The sequence below is a fragment of the Cyanistes caeruleus genome, chromosome 32, assembly GCF_971803275.1.
Source record: "Cyanistes caeruleus chromosome 32, bCyaCae1.hap1.1, whole genome shotgun sequence".
NCBI lineage: Eukaryota > Metazoa > Chordata > Aves > Passeriformes > Paridae > Cyanistes > Cyanistes caeruleus.
In genome coordinates this window covers 2,191,031-2,212,643 of record NC_141733.1, presented here as the reverse complement: position 1 = coordinate 2,212,643, position 21,613 = coordinate 2,191,031, and the positions used below count along the sequence as shown (strand labels likewise).

The following is a 21,613-nucleotide window of genomic DNA, read 5'->3' as shown; positions in this document are numbered from 1 at the left end:
CCTCACGTTGCCCACGCCGCTGCCCTTGAACCGTCAGTCACCCCCGCGGCGGCGGCTGCAGCGGCCCCGCACCTGTCGCCTGCCTGATTTATCCTCCCCAAAATAACTGGGAAGCGTGACCGTGTCCCCCGCTCGTGTTCCTGGGGACGTGGCCATTGGCAGGGCCAGCTCTGGCGGGGGGGTGATGGCGTTTGGGGTCCCGATTCCAGGAGCTGGGGACAGATCCGGGGGATCCCAGGCAGGGGGGGTGACACGCGCGGCTGATGTGTCCCCCGGCTTGTCCCCTCGCTCCTGCTGGGGACAGCCTGGCCCTGGAGCAAACGTTCCGGGGACACCCGGGTGTGGAACAAGGGCCACATTGAGGTTGTGACACACAACAAGGGTCCCTCTGTGCCCCCCGCCGCCGCCCCCGCCGCGGGGACAGCGCTGACGCACGGCGGGGCCGCCAACGGGAGCCGGGCCGGGGAGCAGCGGAGCTGCACACGGGGGCACGGGGGGCACGGGATGGCACGGCTCGGCACGGCTCGGCACAGCTCGGCACGGCTCGGCACGGCTCGGCACGGCTCTGCTCCGATGGTGCCGCAGCTCTCTGTCCCCTCCCCGCAGCTCACGGCTGCCCTCTGCCCATCTTGTCCCCATCTCTGTCCCCGTTCCCTTGGCACGGGCGGCTGCAGGAGGGACGGGCACGGGACCAAGCCAAAGCAGCTCCATGGACAGCACCGGACACGCCGGCGGTCCCGGGGCTGCACGGCACGGACACGGCACGGACACGGCACGGACACGGTACAGACACGGTATGGACACGGCACTGACACGGTACAGACACGGTACTGACACGGTATGGACACGGTATGGACACGGTACAGACACGGTACAGACACGGTACGGACACGGTACAGACACGGCACAGACACGGTACAGACACGGTACAGACACGGTACAGACACGGTACGGACACGGTACAGACACGGCACAGACACGGTACGGACACGGCACAGACACGGCACAGACATGGTACAGACACGGCACGGACACGGCACAGACACGGTACAGACACGATACTGACACGGTACAGACACGGCACAGACACGGTACTGACACGGTACAGACACGGCACAGACACGGCACAGACACGGTACAGACACGGTACTGACACGGTACAGACACGGTACAGACACAGTACAGACACGGCACGGACATGGTACAGACACGGTACAGACACGGTACAGACACGGTACAGACATGGTATGGACACGGCTGGCTCAGTGTGTGCCTGGCTCCCCACATGGTGACACACCATGGCCACATTCCTGCTGCTGCTCACACCAAGCCATGTGTCCCCATGGCAGCACGGCCCATCAGTGCCCCAAATCCGCATGTCCCCACCACCTGTGTCCCCCGTGTCTGTCCATCCATGCATCCCTCTGTCCCTGTGTCTCTCATGTCCATCCAGCCTATCTATCCCCCTGTCCTCATAATCCGCTGCGTTCCCAGGTCTCTGTTTCCAGTATCCCCTGTTCCTGTGTCCCCATGTCCATCCATCCCCCATTCCTGTGTCCCCAAGTCCCCACGTCCCTGCTTCCACTACACGCTGTGCCCTGTGTCCCCATATCCATGCGTCTGCCATGTCCATCCATACCCCATATCCGGCCATCTCACTGTCCCTTGGTCCCCCTACTCTTCATGTCCCTTTATGCAGGATCCTCTGCGTCCCATGTCCCCATATCCCAGTGTCACACTGTCCCTTGTGTCCATCTGTCCCTGTGTGCCCCTTTCCTTATTTCCCCAGGGCCCTGCTGTCCCATATCCTTGTGTCCCTTATGTCCCCTGTGGCTCGTGTCCCCACTCCCCACGCGTGTCCCCCGCGTTGTCGCCTTGTCCCCGCAGGGTCAGGGGGGGACACGGGCCCGCCCGCCGCGGAGCCTCCAGCACAGGGGGCGCCCTGGAGCCGCTGAGCCGCTCTGGCCTGCGCCTTTGTAGCTCTATGGTCTCTTGGGAACGAACCAAGCCGGGGAGAGGGGAATCCGCGGACTCGCAACGGCGATTCCACCGCCGAGGGCGCCCCGCGGCCGGGAACGGCACCGAAAGGGCAAAATGTTACCGGAATCAAGTTCAGAGTGATGAAACCCAGAGGTGATGGGCGGAAGGGCCGCTGCGGTGGCCGGGGGTGTGTTCTGACCCCCCGCGCAGATGGAATGATCCACTTCCCTCCTCCGCGCAGTCAGATGGTCGGGCCCGGGCGGTGAGTGGGGCCGGGGGCCGGGGGTGAGGGGATCCAGCGACCGAGGGGGATCCGGGGCCTCGAGCCTGGGGGGAGCCTGAGGAGCTCCGTGGGAGACTGAGGTGGGCTCGGGCCGGGATGTCTGGAGCTGTGTGGTGTATTGGGGGGGCCCAACCGGGACTCCCGGACCCCTGTGAGGTGGGGGTGGGCCCGTACCAGGACACCCGGGTCCCTCTGCGGTGTTGGATCCGTGAGGGGACCTGACCAGGACGTTTGGGTCCCTCTGCGGTATTGCGGAGCCCGTACCAGGACTCTCGGCGTCCCTGCTGGCGGAGGAGTCAGTCTGGGACACCTCCCTGAGGTTTGGGGGGACCAGGTCAGGAGATCTGGGTTTCTCTGGGTTGTTAGAGGCTCAAGGCAGGACATCTGGGTCCCTGTGGAACACTGCGGGGCCTGTACTGGGACCGCGGGACCCTTGTGAGGTGGCGGGCACGCACTGGGACCCCCCAGGGGCGTGAGGAGACCAGACCGGGATATTTGGGTCCTTGTGGAGGGGGCCCACCCGTCCTGGGACACCTGGATCCCTGTGGGACTCCCAGACCTGGACCCCTCTGAGCTTCTGCGAGGTGTTTGGGAGGGTCTGTGGGATACAAGGGACTTAAACCAACACAGCTGGGTCTCTGTGGGGCTGTGGGGGGCCTACAGTAAGGGTGCCTGGATCCTTGTGGCACGTGGGGGACTCAAATCAGGAGATCTGGGTCCCTGTGGATTACCAGGAGAGCAGCACCGCGTCCCTGTGGGGGACACCAGCATACAGGGGGTTGGCAGAGGGGCTGTCACCCAAGCCAGGCTGAAACCTGAAACCCCCTACCCACCCTCCTGTCCCCTCAGCAGCCGCTGCTGTGCCCCCTCCAGCAGCGCCCCTGCCATGAACTGCCGCGCCGAGGTGCTGGAGGTGTCGGTGGAGGGGCGGCAGGTGGAGGAGGCCATGCTGGCCGTGCTGCACACCATCCTGCTGCACCGCAGCACCGGCAAGTTCCACTACAAGAAGGAGGGCACCTACTCCATCGGCACCGTGGGCACCCAGGACGTGGACTGCGACTTCATCGACTTCGCCTACGTCCGTGTCTCCTCTGAGGAGCTCGACCGGGCCCTGCGCAAGGCTGTCGGGGAGTTCAAGGTGAGGGGGGAGCAAAAGGGATGAAAATGGGAGCATAAAAGGCGTTAAGAGGAAGCCACACAAGGAGCAGCTGAGGGCATTAGACCTGTTCAGCTGGAAGAGACTGAGGAGACTCATCAGCTTCATCCCTAAGGTAGCTCTGATCTCTGCTGCCTGGGACAGTGACAGGACCTGAGGGAACGGGTAGAGCTGTGTCAGGGAAGGGGTAGGTTGGATATTGGGAAAAGGTTCTTCCTCCAGAGGGTGATTGGGCACTGGAACAGCTCCCCAGGATTTGCTCACAGCCCCAAGGCTGCCAGAGCTCAAGGAGTTACACTCAGGCACAGGGTGGGATTGTCAGGGTGTCCTGTGCAGTGCCAGCAGTTTGACTGGATGATCCTTAGGGGTCTCTTCCAACTCAGGATATTCTGTAATTCTGTAAAAGCCAGTGGGATGTGCCCGAGGAGGTGTCAGTCAGTCCCTGTTCCCCCATGAACCACGTGCTGTCACGCAGGATGCGCTGCGCGGCTCCGGCTCCGACGGGATGGGGCAGATCTCCCTGGAGTTCTACCAGAAGAAGAAGTCACGGTGGCCCTTCTCGGACGAGTGTATCCCCTGGGAGCTCTGGACCATCAAGGTGAACGTGGTGAACCTGGCGAACGAGCAGGAGCGGCAGATCTGCCGTGAGAAGGTGGGTGAGAAGCTCTGCGAGAAGATCATCAACATCGTGGAGGTGATGAACCGCCACGAGTACCTGCCCAAGATGCCCACCCAGTCCGAGGTGGACAATGTGTTTGACACCAGCCTGAAGGACGTGCAGCCCTACCTGTACAAGATCTCCTACCAGATCACGGACTCCCTGGGCACCTCAGTCACCACCACCATGCGCCGGCTCATCAAGGACACGTTGGCGCTGTAGGGCTGGTATCACCCAGGCAGGGTCACCGTGGGCCGTGGCACTTTCGGGACAGTGACTCTGCTTGGATCCCCTCCTTCACCTCCAGAAAGCCTCTGGGAGGAGCTTGGCTTGGCTTGGCCTAGCCTGTAATTTGGGGTTGCTGCTCCTTGGTTTATGCCGTGGGGTTTGTCCATCCTGGAGAACTGGCTCAGCGGCTCCAGCCTGGCTGATGACCGGGGTGAGTCCTCAGGGCACGTGTGGCACCAGCTCCGCGTGGTGCTGGGGCCTGGCAGAGGGTGCTGGGGGTGACACCTGAACCTCACCCCTCTGCAGCACACTTGGTGCCACACAGACAGTGCTGGCCATGTCCCTTATCACCACCTCTCCCCCAGTGTCACCCCTGTCCCTGGGGGCTCAGAGCTGCCCCAAAAATAAAGTGTTTCTGCTTACACATGGAGTGTGGTCATGCGTGGCTGTGGGGGCCATGGGAGGGGAGAAGTGGATGCTGAGGCTGAGCTGGTGCTCCCATCACACCCAGAACCAAGGGGCTGAGCTGGGGGTCCCCACTGCACACTCATACCATGTGGCTTAGTTGGGGGACTGCTGTGCTGTGGAGCTCAGCTGGGGATCCCCTGAGCCATGGGGCTGAGCTGGGGGTCCCCACTGCACCCCAGTGCCGTGGGGCTGAGTGGCTGCAGTGGGGAGAGGCAGGACGGGCAGTTGGGCAGCCCCAGCTGCCTCCCAAGGCACTTAGGGAGAGAGCTGGGGTGTGTCCCCCTTCCTTGTGAGACTCTGCACCCCTCCAGGGCGGAGCACAGCTGCTGCCCCTGGCCGGGGGGGCACCCAGCGCCAGCCAGCGTGAGGGGGGCCACGGGAGGGAGGGATAAGAAGGTCCTTGACATCACTTAAACCCTCCCCGTCTGTCACCGCCACACTCGGCTCCCGGGAGGAAGAGGAGGAGGAGGGGGACATGAACACTACCCGCGAGGACACGGGGGTGAGCGAGGCTGCCCAGATCGCCGTGGTCCTGGTGCTCTGCCTCGCCGTCACCTTTGCCATCCTCTTCCTCGGCTGCAACCTGCTCCTGCAGGCTGAGAGCCTGGCAGCGCCCGCGGCCCAGGGCGAGCGGCGCCTGTCCGAGCCCGACAGTGGCACCGAGGGCACGTAGGGACCGGCCGGAGCGTCATGGATGGACAGACGGACATGTGGATGGCCAGGCACAGCTGGATGTGCATGGACAGCAGCATCCTTGCCCACAGCATCTCCGAGGGAGTGGGACAGCACTGGGGGCTTGTGTGGGCAGATGTCACCGAGTGCATGTAGGGACCGGGCAGGCAGAGCCCAATGAATGGACGGATGGATGGACGGACATGGATCGACCTGGATGGACATGGCCCTGCCTGCAGCATCTCCAGTGACCCTTGGGAACAGAGCGGGCTGTGCCCTGGGATCCTGCCCTGAGCAATGGGGACTCGTGGCTGGATGTCACTGGGGGCAGGTGGGACCTGCCTAAACACGGCAGGCAGACAGACGGACGGACGGACTGATGGATGGACATGGCTGGATATTGATGGACTCGGCTGGACAGCAGCATCTTTGCCCACAGCATCTCCAAGTGTCCCCCAGGACAGAGCAGGGCGCTCGTGCGGGTGGATTAAAAGGTCCCAGGTCAGCGGCGGCGCTGGAGGGGCTGAGGCCGGGCCGGATCCCACCCTGGGCGTGGCAGTGCTGGTAATCCCCCCAAGAGGATTAGGGGAAACTTTTATTCCCTGTTTCAGGGCTAATCCCTGGCCTGGTGGGGCTCAGCGAGGGAGGCCAGGCCCTTGTGCTGCTGTTGGGGGTCTGGGGTCCCATCCTGCCCCTCCCAGCCCCTCCCACCCCCATGGCCACATTCCACCCCCACGAGCCCTTTCTGCCCTCCTGGCCCCATCCTGCCCCTCCACTCTCTTTGGGACCTCATCCTGCTCCCCTTGCAGCCCCTCCCAGCCTAAAATTTGTTCCCAGTCCCCCACGGCCACCAAAAGTGGGGTGAACTGGGACCACCCCACACTGGAATGGGACGGGGGGCTCCCAATTCCTCCCCAGAGCAGGTCCCCCCCTCTCCTTAATCCCACAGCTTTAATAACAGCACTGCAAAGCCCTGTTAAATGTCTGATTCCTGTGTGTTTCTGTGCCCCCTCCCTGCCCCCTGGACACAGGATCTCTGGCCTGGGGAGGCTCCCCAGACTCCTGGGCTGCCTCTGTGCCCCCACCACCCTCCCCCAAATCAGGCACTGGCCACGTAAAAGACTCCATATATTTCACATGTACAAAAAGTCACTGCGGGGGGATGGGGCAGGGGGGTCCTGGGGTGGGGGGCACCATCCTTGCCCCTCTCCCAGTGCCCCCCAGCCTGGCTTTGGTCCCTTTTTTTTTGGCACTTAGTGTTCACATCAGTGGTCAAAGTGTCGAGCGCGGGGTGGAGGGGTCCCTCTGGTCCCTGTAGTGGGGGTGGGGGCTCTGAGGCAGTGAGCCCCCCCTGGGACAAGGGGACCCCGACTGGGAGGGGGCACCCCACGGGTCAGCTCCTGATGCTGGGGCCCCACCACAGATGGATTTGGCCTCTGCCTTGGGTGAGCAGGGGGTGGTCTGGGTGCAGGGTCTCCCCGGGCACAGGGATGTCACCCGTGAGGATGGTGGCACGAGGACATTTTGGCCCTGTTCCCACATTGTGTCAGGACAGGACGGAGCCTCTCTGGGCACCAGGGGGGCAGAGGGGGGTGAGGGGAAACTGAGGCAGCCCCAGTCCTCCCCTGCCCCCCAGTCGGGCTCCTCAGCCTCGCTCAGCTACAGGCGGATCCACCTTCGGGCTGTGGGATGGAAGGGACAGTCAGGGACAGAGCCAGTGACGCCTGGCCTGGCCTGAGGGGTGCCCAGGTGACCCCCCCAGAGTACAGACAGCACAGGGTGAGTCCTCCAGGTACTGGGCTGGGACCCAGTAGTGTGCTGGGATCTCCACTCTGGGCTCCAGTAGGGCACTGGGACCATACCCTGGCATCCAGTTGACGCTGGGACCTTGCCTTGGGATCCATTTTGCCCTGGGATTCTGCCCAGAACCCAGTAGTGTACTGGGACCTTGTACTGGAACCCAGTAGTGCACTGGGACCTTGTACTGGAACCCAGTAGTGCACTGGGATACCAGCTGGGATCCAGTGTGGTGCTGGATCCCATCTTGAGACCCAGCAGTGCCCTGGGATCCTGCCCTGGGATCCAGTGATGCACAAAGACCCCACTCTAGGATCCAATATTGCAGTAGGATCTGTGCTGGAATCCAGGATCCAGTGCTGGGATCCTGTGCCAGGACTCTGCTGGGTACCAGCATTGAACTGGGATCCTGTGCCAGGGCCCAGCCTTACATGGGGATCCAGTACTGGGATCTTGTGCCAGGACCCAGCCTTGCACCACAATCCTGGACAGGAATCCTGTGCCAGGACTCCATGCTGGGTAACAACATTTCACTGGGGTCCTGTGCCAGGACTCGCCCTTGCACCTGGATCCAGCCTAGCACTGGGATCCTGTGCTGGGATCCTGTGCTGGGATCCTGTGCTGGGATCCAGCCTTGCACTGGGATCCTGTGCTGGGATCCTGTGCTGGGATCCAGCCTTGCACTGGGATCCTGTGCTGGGATCCAGCCTTGCACTGGGATCCTGTGCTGGGATCCTGTGCTGGGATCCAGCCTTGCACTGGGATCCTGTGCTGGGATCCAGCCTAGCACTGGGATCCTGTGCTGGGATCCAGCCTTGCACTGGGATCCTGTGCTGGGATCCCGTGCTGGGATCCAGCCTAGCACTGGGATCCTGTGCTGGGATCCTGTGCTGGGATCCAGCCTAGCACTGGGATCCTGTGCTGGGATCCAGCCTAGCACTGGGATCCTGTGCTGGGATCCCGTGCTGGGATCCAGCCTTGCACTGGGATCCTGTGCTGGGATCCTGTGCTGGGATCCAGCCTAGCACTGGGATCCTGTGCTGGGATCCAGCCTAGCACTGGGATCCTGTGCTGGGATCCTGTGCTGGGATCCTGTGCTGGGATCCAGCCTTGCACTGGGATCCTGTGCTGGGATCCCGTGCTGGGATCCAGCCTTGCATTAAGATCCTGCCCCAATCCAAAGGACCGGGGTCCACCAGACACCCTGGGGTGACAGCATGCAGGGAGGGGGCATGCAGAAGGGGGCATGCAGGGCCAGGGGGAATCCAGGGGGATCCAGGTGGGATCCAGGGGGATCCAGGTGGGATCCGAGGGGATCCATGCATGCAGGCGGTACCTGGGGTTTAACAGCTGGACTCGTCGTGGTGGGACGGGTCGCAGAAGAAGCGGGAGCCCCGCTTGGCCGTGCGGGCAGTGAAGGGGACGCTCTTCAGCGCTGCGGGGGCAGGGGCAGGGAACGGGGGACACGACAGGGACATGTCAGCCCCCGTGGCCGCGGGGGCCAGGGCAGGGGGCCGTGGGCCAAGGGTGCCGTACCGGTGATGATGTCCTCGATGGTGCCGTCCTTGCCCTCGTACATGGGCCGGTGGTCCTTGGCCTGGCGCCGCCGCAGCTCTGCGATCAGCTCCTGCTGCTGCCACTTGTTCCGCTGCGAGGGAGGAACAGGGGGTCCAGGTTAGGGACACAGGGGTCCCCTCCGTGCCCCCTACTCCCCAGCCCACGCCATGCCTGCTTCCACTAACCTTCTCCTGCTTTTTAGCCTCCTGTGCCAGCAGCTTCTCCCGCATCACCTCCTCCTGCTTCTTCCGCGTCTCGTTTTCCTGCTCCGCATCCTGCCAGGGCACACAGGGGATGGGGGGTGTCAGCTTTCCCCCACCGTGGTGTGACCCCACCTGCAGTGCATCCCCCCCGGCCCCACCTCACCTTGTACGAGTGGATGAATCGGACAAAGACCGGGAAGAAGACGGACGGGGGGGTCGTCTTGGGGCTCTCGCCGAAATACCGCACCACGGTGTTGTAGGCGTCCTGGCACAGGACCGGTGGTCAGGGATGGGCAGTGTCCAGCACGGGGGGAAGGCAAGGCATGGTGGGCACCACGTGTGGGCAGAGCAGGGCAGGAGTGCACAAGGAGCACGCAGAGCAAGGTGTGGGTGAGCAGATGTGCACGAGAAGTGTGCAGAAGCAGGAGAGGAACCAGACGTGCACAAGGAGCACACAGAGCAAGGTGTGGATGACCAGGTGTGCACAGGGATAGTGCAAGACAAGGTGTGGGTGACCAGGTGTGCACAGGGATAGTGCAAGACAAGGTGTGGGTGACCAGGTGTGCACAGGGATAAGTGCAAGACAAGGTGTAGATGACCAGGTGTGCACAGGAATCGTGCAGAGCAAGGTGTGGGTGACCAGGTGTGCACGAGGAGTGTGCAAAGCAAGATGTGGATGTGCAGGTCTGCACAAAGACTGCATAGAGCAAGGTGTAGATGACGAGGAATGACATGGAGCATGCAAAGGAAAGCAGGAGTGCAAGAGAAGCATGCAGAGCAAGGTGTGGGTGACCAGCTGTGCACAAGGACCATGCGAGACAAGGTGTGGATGAGCAGCTGTGCACAAGGACCATGCAAGACAAGGTGTGGATGAGCAGATGTGCACAGGAATCGTGCAGGACAAGGTGTGGGTGACCAGCTGTGCACAAGGAGTCTGCAGAGCAAGGTGTGGCTGAGCAGGTGTGCCCGTGGTTGGTGCTGCCCTCACCTCGGCCGTGCGCGCGTCGCGCTGCAGCCGCTCGAGCTGCCCCTCGCTGCCGCCCAGGAAGCCGCGCAGCACCGCGCTCTCGTGCTGCCCACACTCCCTCCGCAGCAGCTCCATCCCCCGGCCCAGCTCCTTCACATCCAGCAGCACGTTCTCCAGGGACACTGCAGGGACACGGGACGGGTCAGTGGCTGTGTGGGGTTGGGACAGCGAGGTGGGGCCGTGGGCAGAGGTTGAGGAGCACCTGCTGCAGCCTTCTCCACAAAGTGCAGCTCCTGCCAGAAGGTTGCCAGCTCTGGGTACTTCTCCCGCACCGTCAGAGCAATGAAGTGCAGCAGTGTCATCTTCCTGTCTGTTGACTTGGTGTCCAGGAGCTGCAGGAGGATTTGGGGATGGGGTCAGGGCTGTGGGATGGGAACCTCGGGGTCCCAGGGAGCCAGGGAGGGGCTGCCCACCAGGTCCAGGCTCTGCAATTTGAAGCCATAGACTGCACCACGTTTGCTGCTGTTCATGTAGTTGCCAAGTGCCAAGATGATCTGCAGGGGCAAAGCAGTGGGATTGAACGGTCAGGAGGGAGCGAGAGCCCCCCAGGATCCCCCTCACCCAGCTATGGTGAGGTTGGAGTGAAGGACCCCACCCAGCCCATCCTCACATCCCCACCTCCAACATGTGCTTCAGCTTCTGGGACGATTTCACAGAGGCCGAGGCCGCGATGATGGCATTGAGCTGCTGCAGGGGGACAGGACAGGAGGGCTCAGCTGGGTTCAGGGTGCAGGGAACCCCCCGGCGGGTCCGGTTTCCACCTCCCCAGCTCCGTACCGGCGTCAGCATCTGGATGTTCTCGGCGAAGTTGCCGAGGAAGGCCATGATGGCCATGCGCTGCGGCAGCCGCTCCACCTTGCTGAACTGCAGCATGAACCGGTCCTCGTCCGCCAGCTCCTCCAGCGGCTTCCGCTCGCGCTCGTACTGACGCAGCGCCTTCGCCTCCGCCTCCGTGGGCAGGAACCGCATCAGGCACTCCACGAAATCCACCGGCAGCGTCGTCAGGTCAAACCTGCCCCGCGCCGCAACGTTGGGCTCCCAGCGGTGCCCGGTCTGGGAATCCTGGATCCCAGCCTGGCTCCCTGCAGCCTGCTTGGCCACCCTGAACCACAGCCAGGGCCCCTGCACCCTGCCTGGACCTCCTGAACCCCAATCAGGCCACGTGTACCCCAGCCAAGTCCTCTGCACCCCAACAAGCCCCTCTGCATTCCAGACAGTCTGTCTGCACCCTGCCTGGCACCCCTGAACCCCAAACAACTCCTGCTGCACCTCTGCCAAGACCCCCTGTACTCTGCCTAGATCCCCTGAACCCCAAGCAGCCACCCTGTCCCCCAGTCAAACCCTCTGCACCCCAGCCAGCCCTCTTGAACCCTGCCTGTCCCTCCTGCATCCCAACCAGTGTCCCTGTACCCTGTCTGGCCCCCCTGAACCCCAACAGACCACCTGTCCCCCAGCCAAGCCCTCTGCAGCCCAGCCAATCCCCTTGAGCCCTTCCTGGTCCCTCTGCACCCCAAGTGGCTCTGGTGTCCCAGCTGTTCCCACTGTACCCCAGCCAAGGTCCTGTATCCTGCCTGAAACCCCCACAGCCCATCCACACCCCCCTGAGCCACTCGAACCTCAGCCAGACCACCTGTCCCCTGTCCTAACCCTCTGCACCCCAACTGGCCCCTCTACACCTTGCCTGGCCCCTCTGCACCCCAACCTTTGCACCCCTACCAGTCCCCTTGAACCCTGTCTACCCCCTGCACCCCATTCCTGACCCTCCCTGCCCCATTTCTGGCCCCCCTCCAGCCCCTCTGCATCCCCACCAGACCCCGTCCCACCCAGGGCAGGGCCGTACGTGTGGATGGCCCGGCAGATCTCGTCGGCGCTGCGCCCGGCCTTGCGCAGGGTGATGGCCAAGTTCTTGGCACGGTTGGCCTCCAGCAGGGTCACCTTGGTGGCCACTTTCTGCACCGCCTTGCTCTTGGCACACACCAGGTCCAGTGCCGGGCCCTGCGCCTTGGTCTTGAACAGCTCCTCGAAGCGCTCCAGGTCCAGGTCCTGGGGGCACGAGGGGGGTCAGAAGTGGGGGTGGGGGTGCCCGAGTGGGGAGGGGTCCTGGGCTCACCTCCAGCACACGCTCGTCGTCCAGCTCGCTGAACACCGTCCCGCTGATCTGGCTGGGCTTCAGCGCCGTCCAGTTGAACACAGGCAACCGGAATTTGGTCTTGATGGGCTTCTTGATCCGGATGGCTGCCAGCAGGGTGGGAGCCAGCTCAGCACCCCCGGGACATGGGGACATGTCCTGTGCCCACCCTGAGCCACCTGAGCCTGGGCCCCCCATCCCCGTGCTGAGTGGGTGCTCCCTGAGGACTGCAACCCCAGCACCCTGGTGCCTGCAACCCTTCCCTGTCCCTTGTCCCTGTCCCCACAGTTCCTCTGTCCTCCCTGTCTGCACAGTCCCTACTCCATCCCTGTCCCCGTGATCCCCATGTCCTTCCTGTCCCTGGCCCCACTGTCCCTGCATTGTCCCAGTCCCCACATCCTCCCTGTTCCCTGCCCTTAGAGTGTCCCACACTCTCCCTGTCCCCTGTCCCTGCCCCGTGGTCCCCCCTCATCCCCACGTACCTGAGAGCCCGACGGTGAGGGCGATGGAGGGTGAAGCCCCGGGCAGCGGTGGGGCTGGGGGACACTTCCCTGTGAAGCCATCAGAGGGTGAGACCCCAGTTCTGGGGACTGCCCAGCCTTGGGAGTGGCCCAGCACCAGGGACCCCCATGTCTGGGAGCCCTCCCACCCCTGGGGACACCCAGCTCTGGGATGCCCCAGTTTTGGGTGCCCCAAGGGCTTCCCCTCCTCACCTGGGAGCGGGGGCGCGGGGGGCGGCAGAGGGGGAGGCGGGGGGGGCGGGGGGGGCGCAGCCTCCACGGGGGGCAGGGCCGGGACCCTCAGGGTGTCCTCCGGGGGCTCGGGCAGGGGCGGTGGTGGCTCGGCGCTGGGAAGAGGGGGCGGCTCGGAACCGTAGTGCCGCCGGAAAGCCTCGTCCTTCTCCTTGATCATCCTGCGCAGCGTGTGCACCTGGTGGCTCGTGTGCTCGTAGGTCTCCTGGGGACAGCGAGTGTCAGCCCGGGGGGGTCAGGATCCTTCCCCGCTCCCTACAGCCCCCACAGCCCTCCAGCACACCTTGACCACCTCCAGCTCCTTCTCTCGCTGCAGCAGCTGCTTCTCCAGCTCCGCCACCCGCATCATGTTCTCATTCTCCAGGTCCAGCAGCTTTTCTGTTAGCTGGGGAGGGGGACACGGCTGTGACAGCAGCTCAAGGACCCCCCTGGTGTCACCACTGATCTCCCCAGGACTCAGCAAAGAACGTCCCTGCTTCTCCCCGTGTTCACATACGTGGGACAGGTGCTCCTCCAGCTCCTCCACCTTCTCCAGGGCCACATTCTTGGTCTCGGCATCCTCCAGCAGCCCCCCCACGTCGAAGACATTGTCCAGGTACGCCTGGATCTGCACCTGCAGCTTCTCGCTCTCCGTGTGCCTCGACTTCTGTGGGCACGAAGGCAGCGTCAAGGATGGGACCCCCAGTGCAGTTCCCCTGAGCCTCGACCCCCCTGTACCTGCAGGAACTCCTCCAGCCCCAGTTTGGTGAACTCGTACTGGAGATGGACGCGGAAGTTCATGTCCTCCACCGAGTGCACCACGATGTTGATGAACTGCATGCAGGCCACCTGCAGGCAGGGCTGGGGTCACCAGGAGTTCTCCTGCCCCCCAAGGAGCCTCCCCCTTGCCCAGGACAGGGTGTCCCACCATGAAGTCGATGCTGCTGTCCTCGTTGCGGAAGTATTCCATCAGCCGCTCAAAGCGGTGCTTCTCCTTGCACACCTGAGCAGGCAGAAACGGGGTTAACCTGGTGTGGCCCCCAGCCACTGACCCCCTCCCCATCTCCTGGAGTCCATTTCCCTAATCCCAGTCTGATCCTGGTGCTCCCAGACCCCGCATTCCTCATCTTCCCTGATCCCTCCACCCCCTGCACTCCAGACTCCCCATCCCAGCCTGGTCCTGGAGACCCTGGTGGCCCCATCCCAGCCTTCTCTTGGGCTTTCCCTCATCCCAGCCTGGTCCTGGGGTCCCTGGTGGCCCCATCCCAGCCTTCTCTTGGGCTTTCCCTCATCCCAGCCTGGTCCTGGGGTCCCCAGTTCCTCCATTCCTGGGGTCCTGCTCCCCAGTCCCAGCCTGATTCTGGTGCCCCTCACTCCCCTCATCTGAGGTGATTCCTGTCTCCCCCTGGTCCAACCCCATCCCAGCCTGGTCTTGTCTCCCCCCATTCCCCCCATCCCAGCCCGGACCTGCCGTTCCCACTCCCCTTGTACCTCCTTGAAGTTGTCGAAGGCCGCGAGGATGATCTCATGGCCGCCCCTCACCAGGCAGACAGCCGCCAGCAGCTCCAGCACCAGCGCCTTCATCCTGGGCACAGTGTCACCATCAGCATCAGTGTCACCCCCAGCCAGCTCCAGAACCCCTGTCCCACCCTGCCACACCCTCCCTTACCTCGGGTTCTTGTTGTTGAGGCTCAGGGCGATCTCATTGACAGCGTGTGGGTGAGACATGACCAGGTTGAAGCCGTACTGTGGGGATGAGAACAACCAGCGTCAGCTGCGGTGGCAGTGGTGACAGTGGTGTCCCCACCGTGGGGTGACAGTACCTGGTAGTTCATGATGGCCCGAAGACACATGATGCAGAGGTGGACGTCATCCTTCTGGCTCACCAGGCGCGAGTTCTTCAGCGCCCTGCGGCTGGGCAGCGTCCCATAGCTGCAGGACAGGGCACGCAGTGAGCGGCACCGTCACCCGCCGGTGCTGCACCGAGGGCTGGGGAACCGAAGGACAGCGTGGGGACAGCGTGGGGACAGCGGGGATTTCGGAGGGACGAAGGCAGAGAGAAGCGGTCGGAGGGCGACAGAGCCAGAGTCGGCAGGCGCGGAGCGAAGCCGCCGGGCTGGCCCCGGACAGCCGTACTTACCCGGCGGGCGGCGAGGTGGGCACGGAGGGGAGAGAGAGAGAGCACAGCCAGAGAGGGGGACCCCGGCCCTGGAAGCAGAGACGGGGTGCATTACCCCGGGGCGCGGGGCAGAGCCAGAGCGGGGTGAGAGGACAGGCGGGACGGCAATGGCGAGACAGCGACGGCAGCGCCGGGGCTGCGCGGCCGCAGGGACGGACACGGCGCGCAAGGCAGAACAGGGCATGGCACGGGTGGCACGTGCCACGGCACAGCCATGCCAAGGGCGAGGCCCAGCCCGAGCTCCAGGCACCGCTTTTGTGCTGTGCCTGGATGTGTGTGGCACAGGACAGGGCGGTGAGTGGAGCCGGGCATGACGGCACAAGCCACGGCAGGACAGTGCTTGGCACGGCACGCACTGTGGCACACACCATGGCACACACCATGGCACACACCATGGCACACACCGTGGCACACACCGTGGCACACCAGCACACACCGTGGCACACACCGTGGCAGTCAGGACACACCATGGCACACACCGTGGCACACCAGCACACACCGTGGCACACACCATGGCACACACCGTGGCACTCAGCACACACTGTGGCACACACCATGGCACACACCATGGCACTGAGCACACACCATGGCACACACCATGGCACACACCGTGGCACACACCGTGGCACACACCGTGGCACACACCGTGGCACACACTGGTACACACCAGCACACATCGTGGCACACACCATGGCACTCAGCACACACCATGGCACACACCATGGCACACACCGTGGCACTCAGGACACACCCTGGCACACACCATGACACACCAGCACACACCATGGCACACCTGCACACACCATGGCACACACTGTGGCACACACCGTGGCACTCAGCACACACCATGGCACACCAGCACACACCATGGCACACACCATGGCACACACCCTGGCACTCAGCACAGACCCTGGCACACACCAGCACACACCATGGCACTCAGCACACACCATGGCACACACCATGGCACACACCGTGGCACCCAGGACACACCATGGCACACACCAGCACACACCATGGCACTCAGCACACACCATGGCACACACCGTGGCACACACCATGGCACTCAGCACACACCCTGGCACACACCATGGCACACACCATGGCACACACCATGGCACACACCGTGGCACACACCCTGGCACTCAGCACACACCATGGCACACACCGTGGCACACACCCTGGCACTCAGCACACACCATGGCACACACCATGGCACACACCCTGGCACTCAGCACAGCGGGCAGCAAGCAGCAGCGCTGTAGCCGGCCAGAGCCCTGAAGCAGGACGTACTCCCATGGCAGGACGTGCCCCCACAGCGGGACATCCCCCTGGGCACGTACCGTAGGGCGGTCTGGCGGGCAGAGCGGGCCAGGCTGCTGGTGAAGGGGGCGGGCAGGGAGCTGGGGTGCTGCAGATCCTCAATGGACCTGCTCCAGGCACGCAGCTTCTCCAGTGCACCATCCTCGCCGCCTTCCAGGCCCTCAAAATCCAACCTGGTGTGGGGACACGCGCGCAGCAGGAGGCACACGGCTTTGGCGGGGGGCAATGGCTCTGGCGGGGGGCACACGCTTCCAGCACAGATGCAAGCACTGAGGTAGGTGGCAAGTGGGTGGTTGCGGGGTGGGGAGAGGCACGAGGGGAGGAAGGTTCTGAAAATGCCGCGGCCCGCAGAACCCCGGTGCAGAGAGGTCCCTGCCTTTGGGATGATAAGGGACCGAGCGGTATCAGGCGTCGGCAGCAGGGACCTGCCACAGCCACCGGGAACCTCCGCACTCCCCAAGGACTCCCTGGGTCCCCCCGCACCCCAGGGACCCCCGGACCCCACTCACATGACGGCACACTGGGCGAAGGACAGGTAGTTCACCAGCACGTCCAGCCCCTTGTTCTCATCATTGAGGAACTCGCGCACCCACCTGCGGCACCAGGTACCCATCAGAGCCCGCAGGAGTCGGGGATCCCCCCCAACACAACCTCCTCCACCGTGGAGACCCCTGTCCCGGCACAGGGACGGTGAGGGCAGCCCGGGGGTGCAGCGGTGGTTGCAGCCCCTCCGCTATCAGCGGTGCCAGCGCGGGGTTATCTGGGGAGCGCAGGGCAGGGAGGGCTCGCCGTGGCCGGGAAATGGAGGTGGATGCTGGGGCTGCACCCCCAGCCCGACCCTGGGAACCCCGCGGGGAAAGGAGGGGATTCGGGACGCCCTGACCCTCGGAGGATGTAGGGGTGCACTCGTGAGGTGCTGTGCCCAGGGGTAAAGGGGGGTGCGGGTGCACGGAGTGGGGTGCGAGGGGTGGGGGATTCACCCAGGAGCACCGGGGGTCCCCAGGCCCGCCCACCGCCCTGCGTCAGGGAGCAACGGGGGCCGCGGCCGCCCCTTTCCTGCCGCCGCCAGCCCCTCGCCTCAGCCCGTTTCCTGTCGCCGGCTGCTGCTATTTTGGGTCCGTGGGCAGGGACGAGCGGGGCCGGCGGCGGGGAACAGCCGGCACGTGCACGAGCCGTCCCGGGCAGGACCGAACCTCCCCGGGCAGGACCGAACCGCTCCGGGCAGGACCGAACCGCCCCGGGCAGGACCGAACCGTCCCGGGCAGGACCGAACCGCCCCGGGCAGGGCCGAACCTCCCCGGGCAGGGCCGAACCTCCCCGGGCACGACCGAACCACCGGGCAGGACCGAACCGCCCCGGGCAGGACCGAACCACCGGGCACGACCGAACCACCGGGCAGGACCGAACCGTCCCGGGCAGGACCGAACCGCCCCGGGCAGGACCGAACCGCCCCGGGCAGGACCGAACCGTCCCGGGCAGGACCGAACCGCTCCGGGCAGGACCGAACCGCCCCGGGCAGGACCGAACCGCCCCGGGCAGGACCGAACCTCCCCGGGCAGGACCGAACCGTCCCGGGCAGGACCGAACCGCTCCGGGCAGGACCGAACCGTCCCGGGCAGGACCGAACCGCCCCGGGCAGGACCGAACCTCCCCGGGCAGGACCGAACCCCCGGGCACCGGCCGCTGATGCCCCCAACACCCCCGGGACGGTCCCGTCCCGCCCGGCGCCCCGCGCAGCTCCGGGACATCCCGGTGAGGGTCGGGGTGTCACCGGCTCGGGGATGGTGCCGACCGAGCCCTCCGGTCGGTCGGGAGGAGCCGGCCAGGATCTGGCCACGCTGCCTCGTTCAGGGCGTCATCGCCGGCCCATCCGCCCGGCATCCGCCCCCGGGACCTGCCCGCGGGCCGGGGCAGGAACCGGCCCAGTTCCTGCAGCGCCTCCGGCTTCCCCTGCAGCTGTGTGGGGCCGGTGACAGGACCCCGCAGTCCCCCCGGGACCCCACGCCCCGTCCGGAACTCCGCACCCCACTCCACGGCCCCGCACCCCCAGCCTGGACCCCACAACCCCTCCCCAGGACCCCACACTCACCCAATGTGGTTTGTCCTCAGGCTGATCTCCAGCTCGCGCAGCACCTTGGTCGACTCCTGCACCCTCCTCCTGAACTTCTGGGGGCAGAGCAAGGCTGAGCCGTGCTCCCCCAAACTCCCCAAACCCCCTAAAGCTCCCCCAAACCCCCCACCCCTCACCTTCCGTGTGACACCCGGCTCCAGGAAGCTGCGCAGCTTCTGGATGTAGGCATGGGGTGGGCTCTTCACCTGGAACCGCTCCTGGCGGGGACAGAAGGGTGTTGGTGACACTGGGACAGCAGCACAGTCCCCTCCCCAGAACCCCACGGACCCCCCAGCCCCCACCTGGTCACAGATGAGGTCCCACTTTTTCTCGTTGTCGTACTGGCGCAGGAGCCGGGCTTTGTCCGGGGGCAGGTTCATGGAGCTCTGGGGACAGAGTGGAGGTGTCACCCTGGGGGACATGGGGACAGTGTCCCCCAAGGGGCACCCAGACCCACGGTACAGCCTGGGTCACCCCAAAAAGCACCCACAGCACAGCCAGGGTCCCCTCTAAGGGCCATGACATGGCCAGAGTGCCTGGCACCGGGATGCACCAGCAGGCACAGATGTGGCACGGGGACAGCAGTGCCACCGGGGCCGCACGGCAGCCACCAGTGGCACCAAATCTGCCCGTCCCTGATGCATCCTTCCTGTCTGCAGCCGCTTCCGTGTGACAAACCGCAGCCTCTGCTCCTGACCGCGGCACGAGGCCAGGCACCGGTGCCAGCTCCCCGGGACACCGGGCACAAGGCACCGGTGCCAGCTCCCCGGGACACGGGGCACAAGGCACCGGTGCCAGCTCCCCAGGACACCGGGCACAAGGCACCGGTGCCAGCTCCCCAGGACACCGGGCACAAGGCACCGGTGCCAGCTCCCCAGGACACCGGGCACAAGGCACCGGTGCCAGCTCCCCGGGACACGGGGCACAAGGCACCGGTGCCAGCTCCCCGGGACACGGGGCACAAGGCCAGGCTCTGGTGCTGGCCCAGGGTCACTGGGAAGAGCCATGGGGGACCCCAGGATCCTCGGTGATGGATGTGGCACAGGACAAATGGGGTGCCACAGTGGGCACCAGGGATGCCAGAGGGCCATGGGACTGCCCTGGTGGGCAATGCCACCGCAGGGAGAGATGCCAACCCGGGCTGGTGATGTCACCCTGGTGGGTGATGCCACCCCAGGGTCGCAGTTCCGGGCAGCCCCATTATCAGGAGCCGGCACCACGGCCGCTCCACCCACCCCGTGTCAGCTGAAGTTAGCCCTCCCCTGCTCATCCCGATCCCAGAGACACAGGAAACCGGGACAGAGCCTTGGCGAGGCCGAGCACCCCGGGCAAGGCGTCCCGCGGGATCCACGAGACTCCAAATTCCACGGACCTCCAGCACGGAGCCTCCAAAACTGCCCCCCAAAGGGGCACCATCCCCTCCCCGGGGGGCTGCGGTTATACCCCCGTGGCCAGCAGTAAAATCCCGGGCGTCCCTGGGAAAGGAGGCGGAAAGGACGCACAGAGACCCCGGGTGGGGTCGAGGGGCACCCGCGGGGGGCTTTGAAGCGCGGCCGCCGGTCCCGGCGTTCCCGCCGCTTCGTTTCCTGCCTTTGTGGTGGGATCGCGGCCGCTCCCGGCCGGGCACTTCCTCCGCCGTCGGCCCCACCGGGAGCCCCCACGGCTGTCTCGGGGCTGAATCCCACCGGGAAACGGCGGCACCGGAGCTGGGGGGCTCCGGGGCGGATCCTCGCCTCCGGGGGCCGCCGGAGCTCTATCACATGATGGAATATTTTCCACCCCCGGCAGCAGCCGGGACGGCACCGGGCGCCGCCGACGGCCGCGGGGATATTTTGGAGGGGGGCCGGTGGCACCGCCCTGCAAACTGACCCTGCCGGCACCGGTGTCGCCCGGCAGGACGTGTCCCCCCCGCCGCAGGCCCCGCGGAGACCGGCGGCCGCATCCGCCCCGCGTGGGATGCGGGACGGGGCAGCGCCGCCGCGGGCGGGAGCCGCTCGTCACCGGCGGGACGCGCCCACGCCGGGGCTGCCGGTGCCCCCCGTTGCCCCCGATTTCGGCTTCCAAAGCCCCGTGGGACCACACTCGGCATTTCCTGCCCGGCTGCGGCTTCCGCTGGCGGCGGCTCCCACCGGGATGGCGGGGCCGGTTGCGGGGGGCCGGGGGGCAGCGGTGCCACCCGGCCGTGGTGTCCCCACCCCCCAAAACAAAGCCGGTGCCGCGGAGGGGCCACCGGGACGGCTCGTGGGCGACCCAAGCGCCAGTGGAACGGCTCCGCGGTCTTGGTGGTCCCGGTGGCACTGACGAGCCACGTCCCGGGGCCGAGATGGCACCGGGATGGACACCGCCCCGGCTGTGACAGCGGGCAGGGGACCGCGCGGGACACCGGGAGCCACTGCATCCACCGGGAAACCGGGAACCCCCGCAGCCAGCGGGGAACTCCAGCTCTGCGGTCCCGCGCACCCCCGGAGAAACCAAACTCCAGCCCCGCGCGCTGCCCCGACGGGACTTTCCCGGCTTACAAAGTCCCCGGGCCTCAGGGGCCCCCGCGGTGGCACCGGGAGTGGCGTCACCCCCGGGGCTGTCCCGGGTGGGGTGCTCCCCGCGGCCCCTGCCGGGCACCGGCGCTCCCCGCCCGCCCTGGTGGCTCCGGGCGGCGATGCCATCCCGGCGGTGCCCGGTGCCCGCCAACCGGTCCGGGAGGTAGAGCGCATCGGGAGGAGTCCTGGGAAGGGATGAACCGGGGGCGCTCAGCGGGAACACCGACGGAGCGAACGGGCGAGGCGAACCGGAGGGACCATATCGGGAACGGAGGGTGAGCACCGGGAGCGCGCCGGGGGTCGGCCTCTCACCAGCACCAGGGCGAAGCGCTCCTCCAGCTCGCAGGGCTCCGGCATCGGCATCTTGCCCGGGGCGAACAGTCCGGCTCCCCCCGGGCCCGCCGGCATTCCCGGGCTCCGGGGCAGCGCCTCCCCGTCCGCGCTCTCCACGTTCCCCATCCCCGGCCCAGGCACCGGGGGGCGGCGGGGGAGGTTCAGCCCGTCGTGTCCGGCGCTGCCGCCGCCTCCCGGTCCCGCCCCGCCGGGTCCCTCCCGGTCCCGCCCCGCCCGTCCCGC

General features: G+C 65.7%; 2 protein-coding genes across 12 annotated transcripts; one reads left to right on the top strand and one right to left on the bottom strand.

Annotated features, from left to right (window-relative positions):
• Positions 1-1,989: 1,989 nt before the first annotated feature.
• On the top strand, positions 1,990-4,729 carry ATG101 (autophagy related 101). Of its 4 annotated transcripts, none has more exons than XM_023943211.2 (3): positions 1,990-2,242; positions 3,116-3,401; positions 3,895-4,729. In XM_023943211.2, the coding sequence occupies exons 1-3, from the start codon at positions 2,121-2,123 to the stop codon at positions 4,297-4,299; spliced, it is 813 nt and encodes a 270-aa protein (XP_023798979.2). In that variant the 5' UTR covers positions 1,990-2,120; the 3' UTR covers positions 4,300-4,729. The 4 variants fall into 4 exon arrangements, with proteins under 4 accessions (XP_023798979.2, XP_023798978.2, XP_086726469.1 ...); XM_023943210.2 differs by having other exon boundaries at positions 1,992-2,242; positions 3,113-3,401; XM_086870343.1 differs by having other exon boundaries at positions 2,238-2,343.
• A 1,831-nt stretch (positions 4,730-6,560) lies between these two features.
• Positions 6,561-21,550, bottom strand: FMNL3 (formin like 3). 8 transcript variants are annotated; one of them, XM_086870262.1, is made up of 27 exons: positions 21,350-21,550; positions 18,803-18,886; positions 18,638-18,718; positions 18,480-18,556; positions 16,900-16,983; positions 16,411-16,563; positions 14,712-14,820; positions 14,558-14,634; positions 14,380-14,473; positions 13,817-13,891; positions 13,627-13,737; positions 13,406-13,555; positions 13,193-13,294; positions 12,871-13,114; positions 12,640-12,708; positions 12,140-12,264; positions 11,870-12,072; positions 10,807-11,041; positions 10,648-10,716; positions 10,443-10,523; positions 10,232-10,361; positions 9,991-10,151; positions 9,166-9,267; positions 8,985-9,074; positions 8,779-8,890; positions 8,579-8,677; positions 6,561-7,127 (listed from the first exon to the last, which is right to left on the bottom strand). In XM_086870262.1, exons 1-26 carry the CDS (start codon positions 21,494-21,496, stop codon positions 8,586-8,588), a joined length of 3,057 nt encoding a protein of 1,018 aa, XP_086726388.1. In that variant the 5' UTR covers positions 21,497-21,550; the 3' UTR covers positions 6,561-7,127; positions 8,579-8,585. The 8 variants fall into 8 exon arrangements, with proteins under 8 accessions (XP_086726388.1, XP_086726390.1, XP_086726389.1 ...); XM_086870264.1 differs by having other exon boundaries at positions 13,406-13,552; positions 21,350-21,531; XM_086870263.1 differs by having other exon boundaries at positions 18,480-18,553; positions 21,350-21,531.
• Between the last annotated feature and the right edge of the window lie 63 nt (positions 21,551-21,613).

Excerpts from the sequence above, each read along its gene's own strand:
- ATG101 (XM_023943210.2), top strand. The coding sequence starts at position 2,121 with ATGAAACCCAGAGGTGATGGGCGGAAGGGCCGCTGCGGTGGCCGGGGG. Across the intron at positions 2,243-3,112 it reads CAGATGGTCGGGCCCGGGCG|CAGCCGCTGCTGTGCCCCCT; the intron begins GTGAGTGGGGCC and ends CTGTCCCCTCAG. Across the intron at positions 3,402-3,894 it reads AGGCTGTCGGGGAGTTCAAG|GATGCGCTGCGCGGCTCCGG; the intron begins GTGAGGGGGGAG and ends GCTGTCACGCAG.
- FMNL3 (XM_086870259.1), bottom strand. The coding sequence starts at position 21,496 with ATGGGGAACGTGGAGAGCGCGGACGGGGAGGCGCTGCCCCGGAGCCCG. Across the intron at positions 16,564-16,899 it reads TTCGCCCAGTGTGCCGTCAT|GTTGGATTTTGAGGGCCTGG; the intron begins GTGAGTGGGGTC and ends TCCCCACACCAG. Across the intron at positions 11,042-11,869 it reads ATCTGCCGGGCCATCCACAC|GTTTGACCTGACGACGCTGC; the intron begins GTACGGCCCTGC and ends GGCGCGGGGCAG.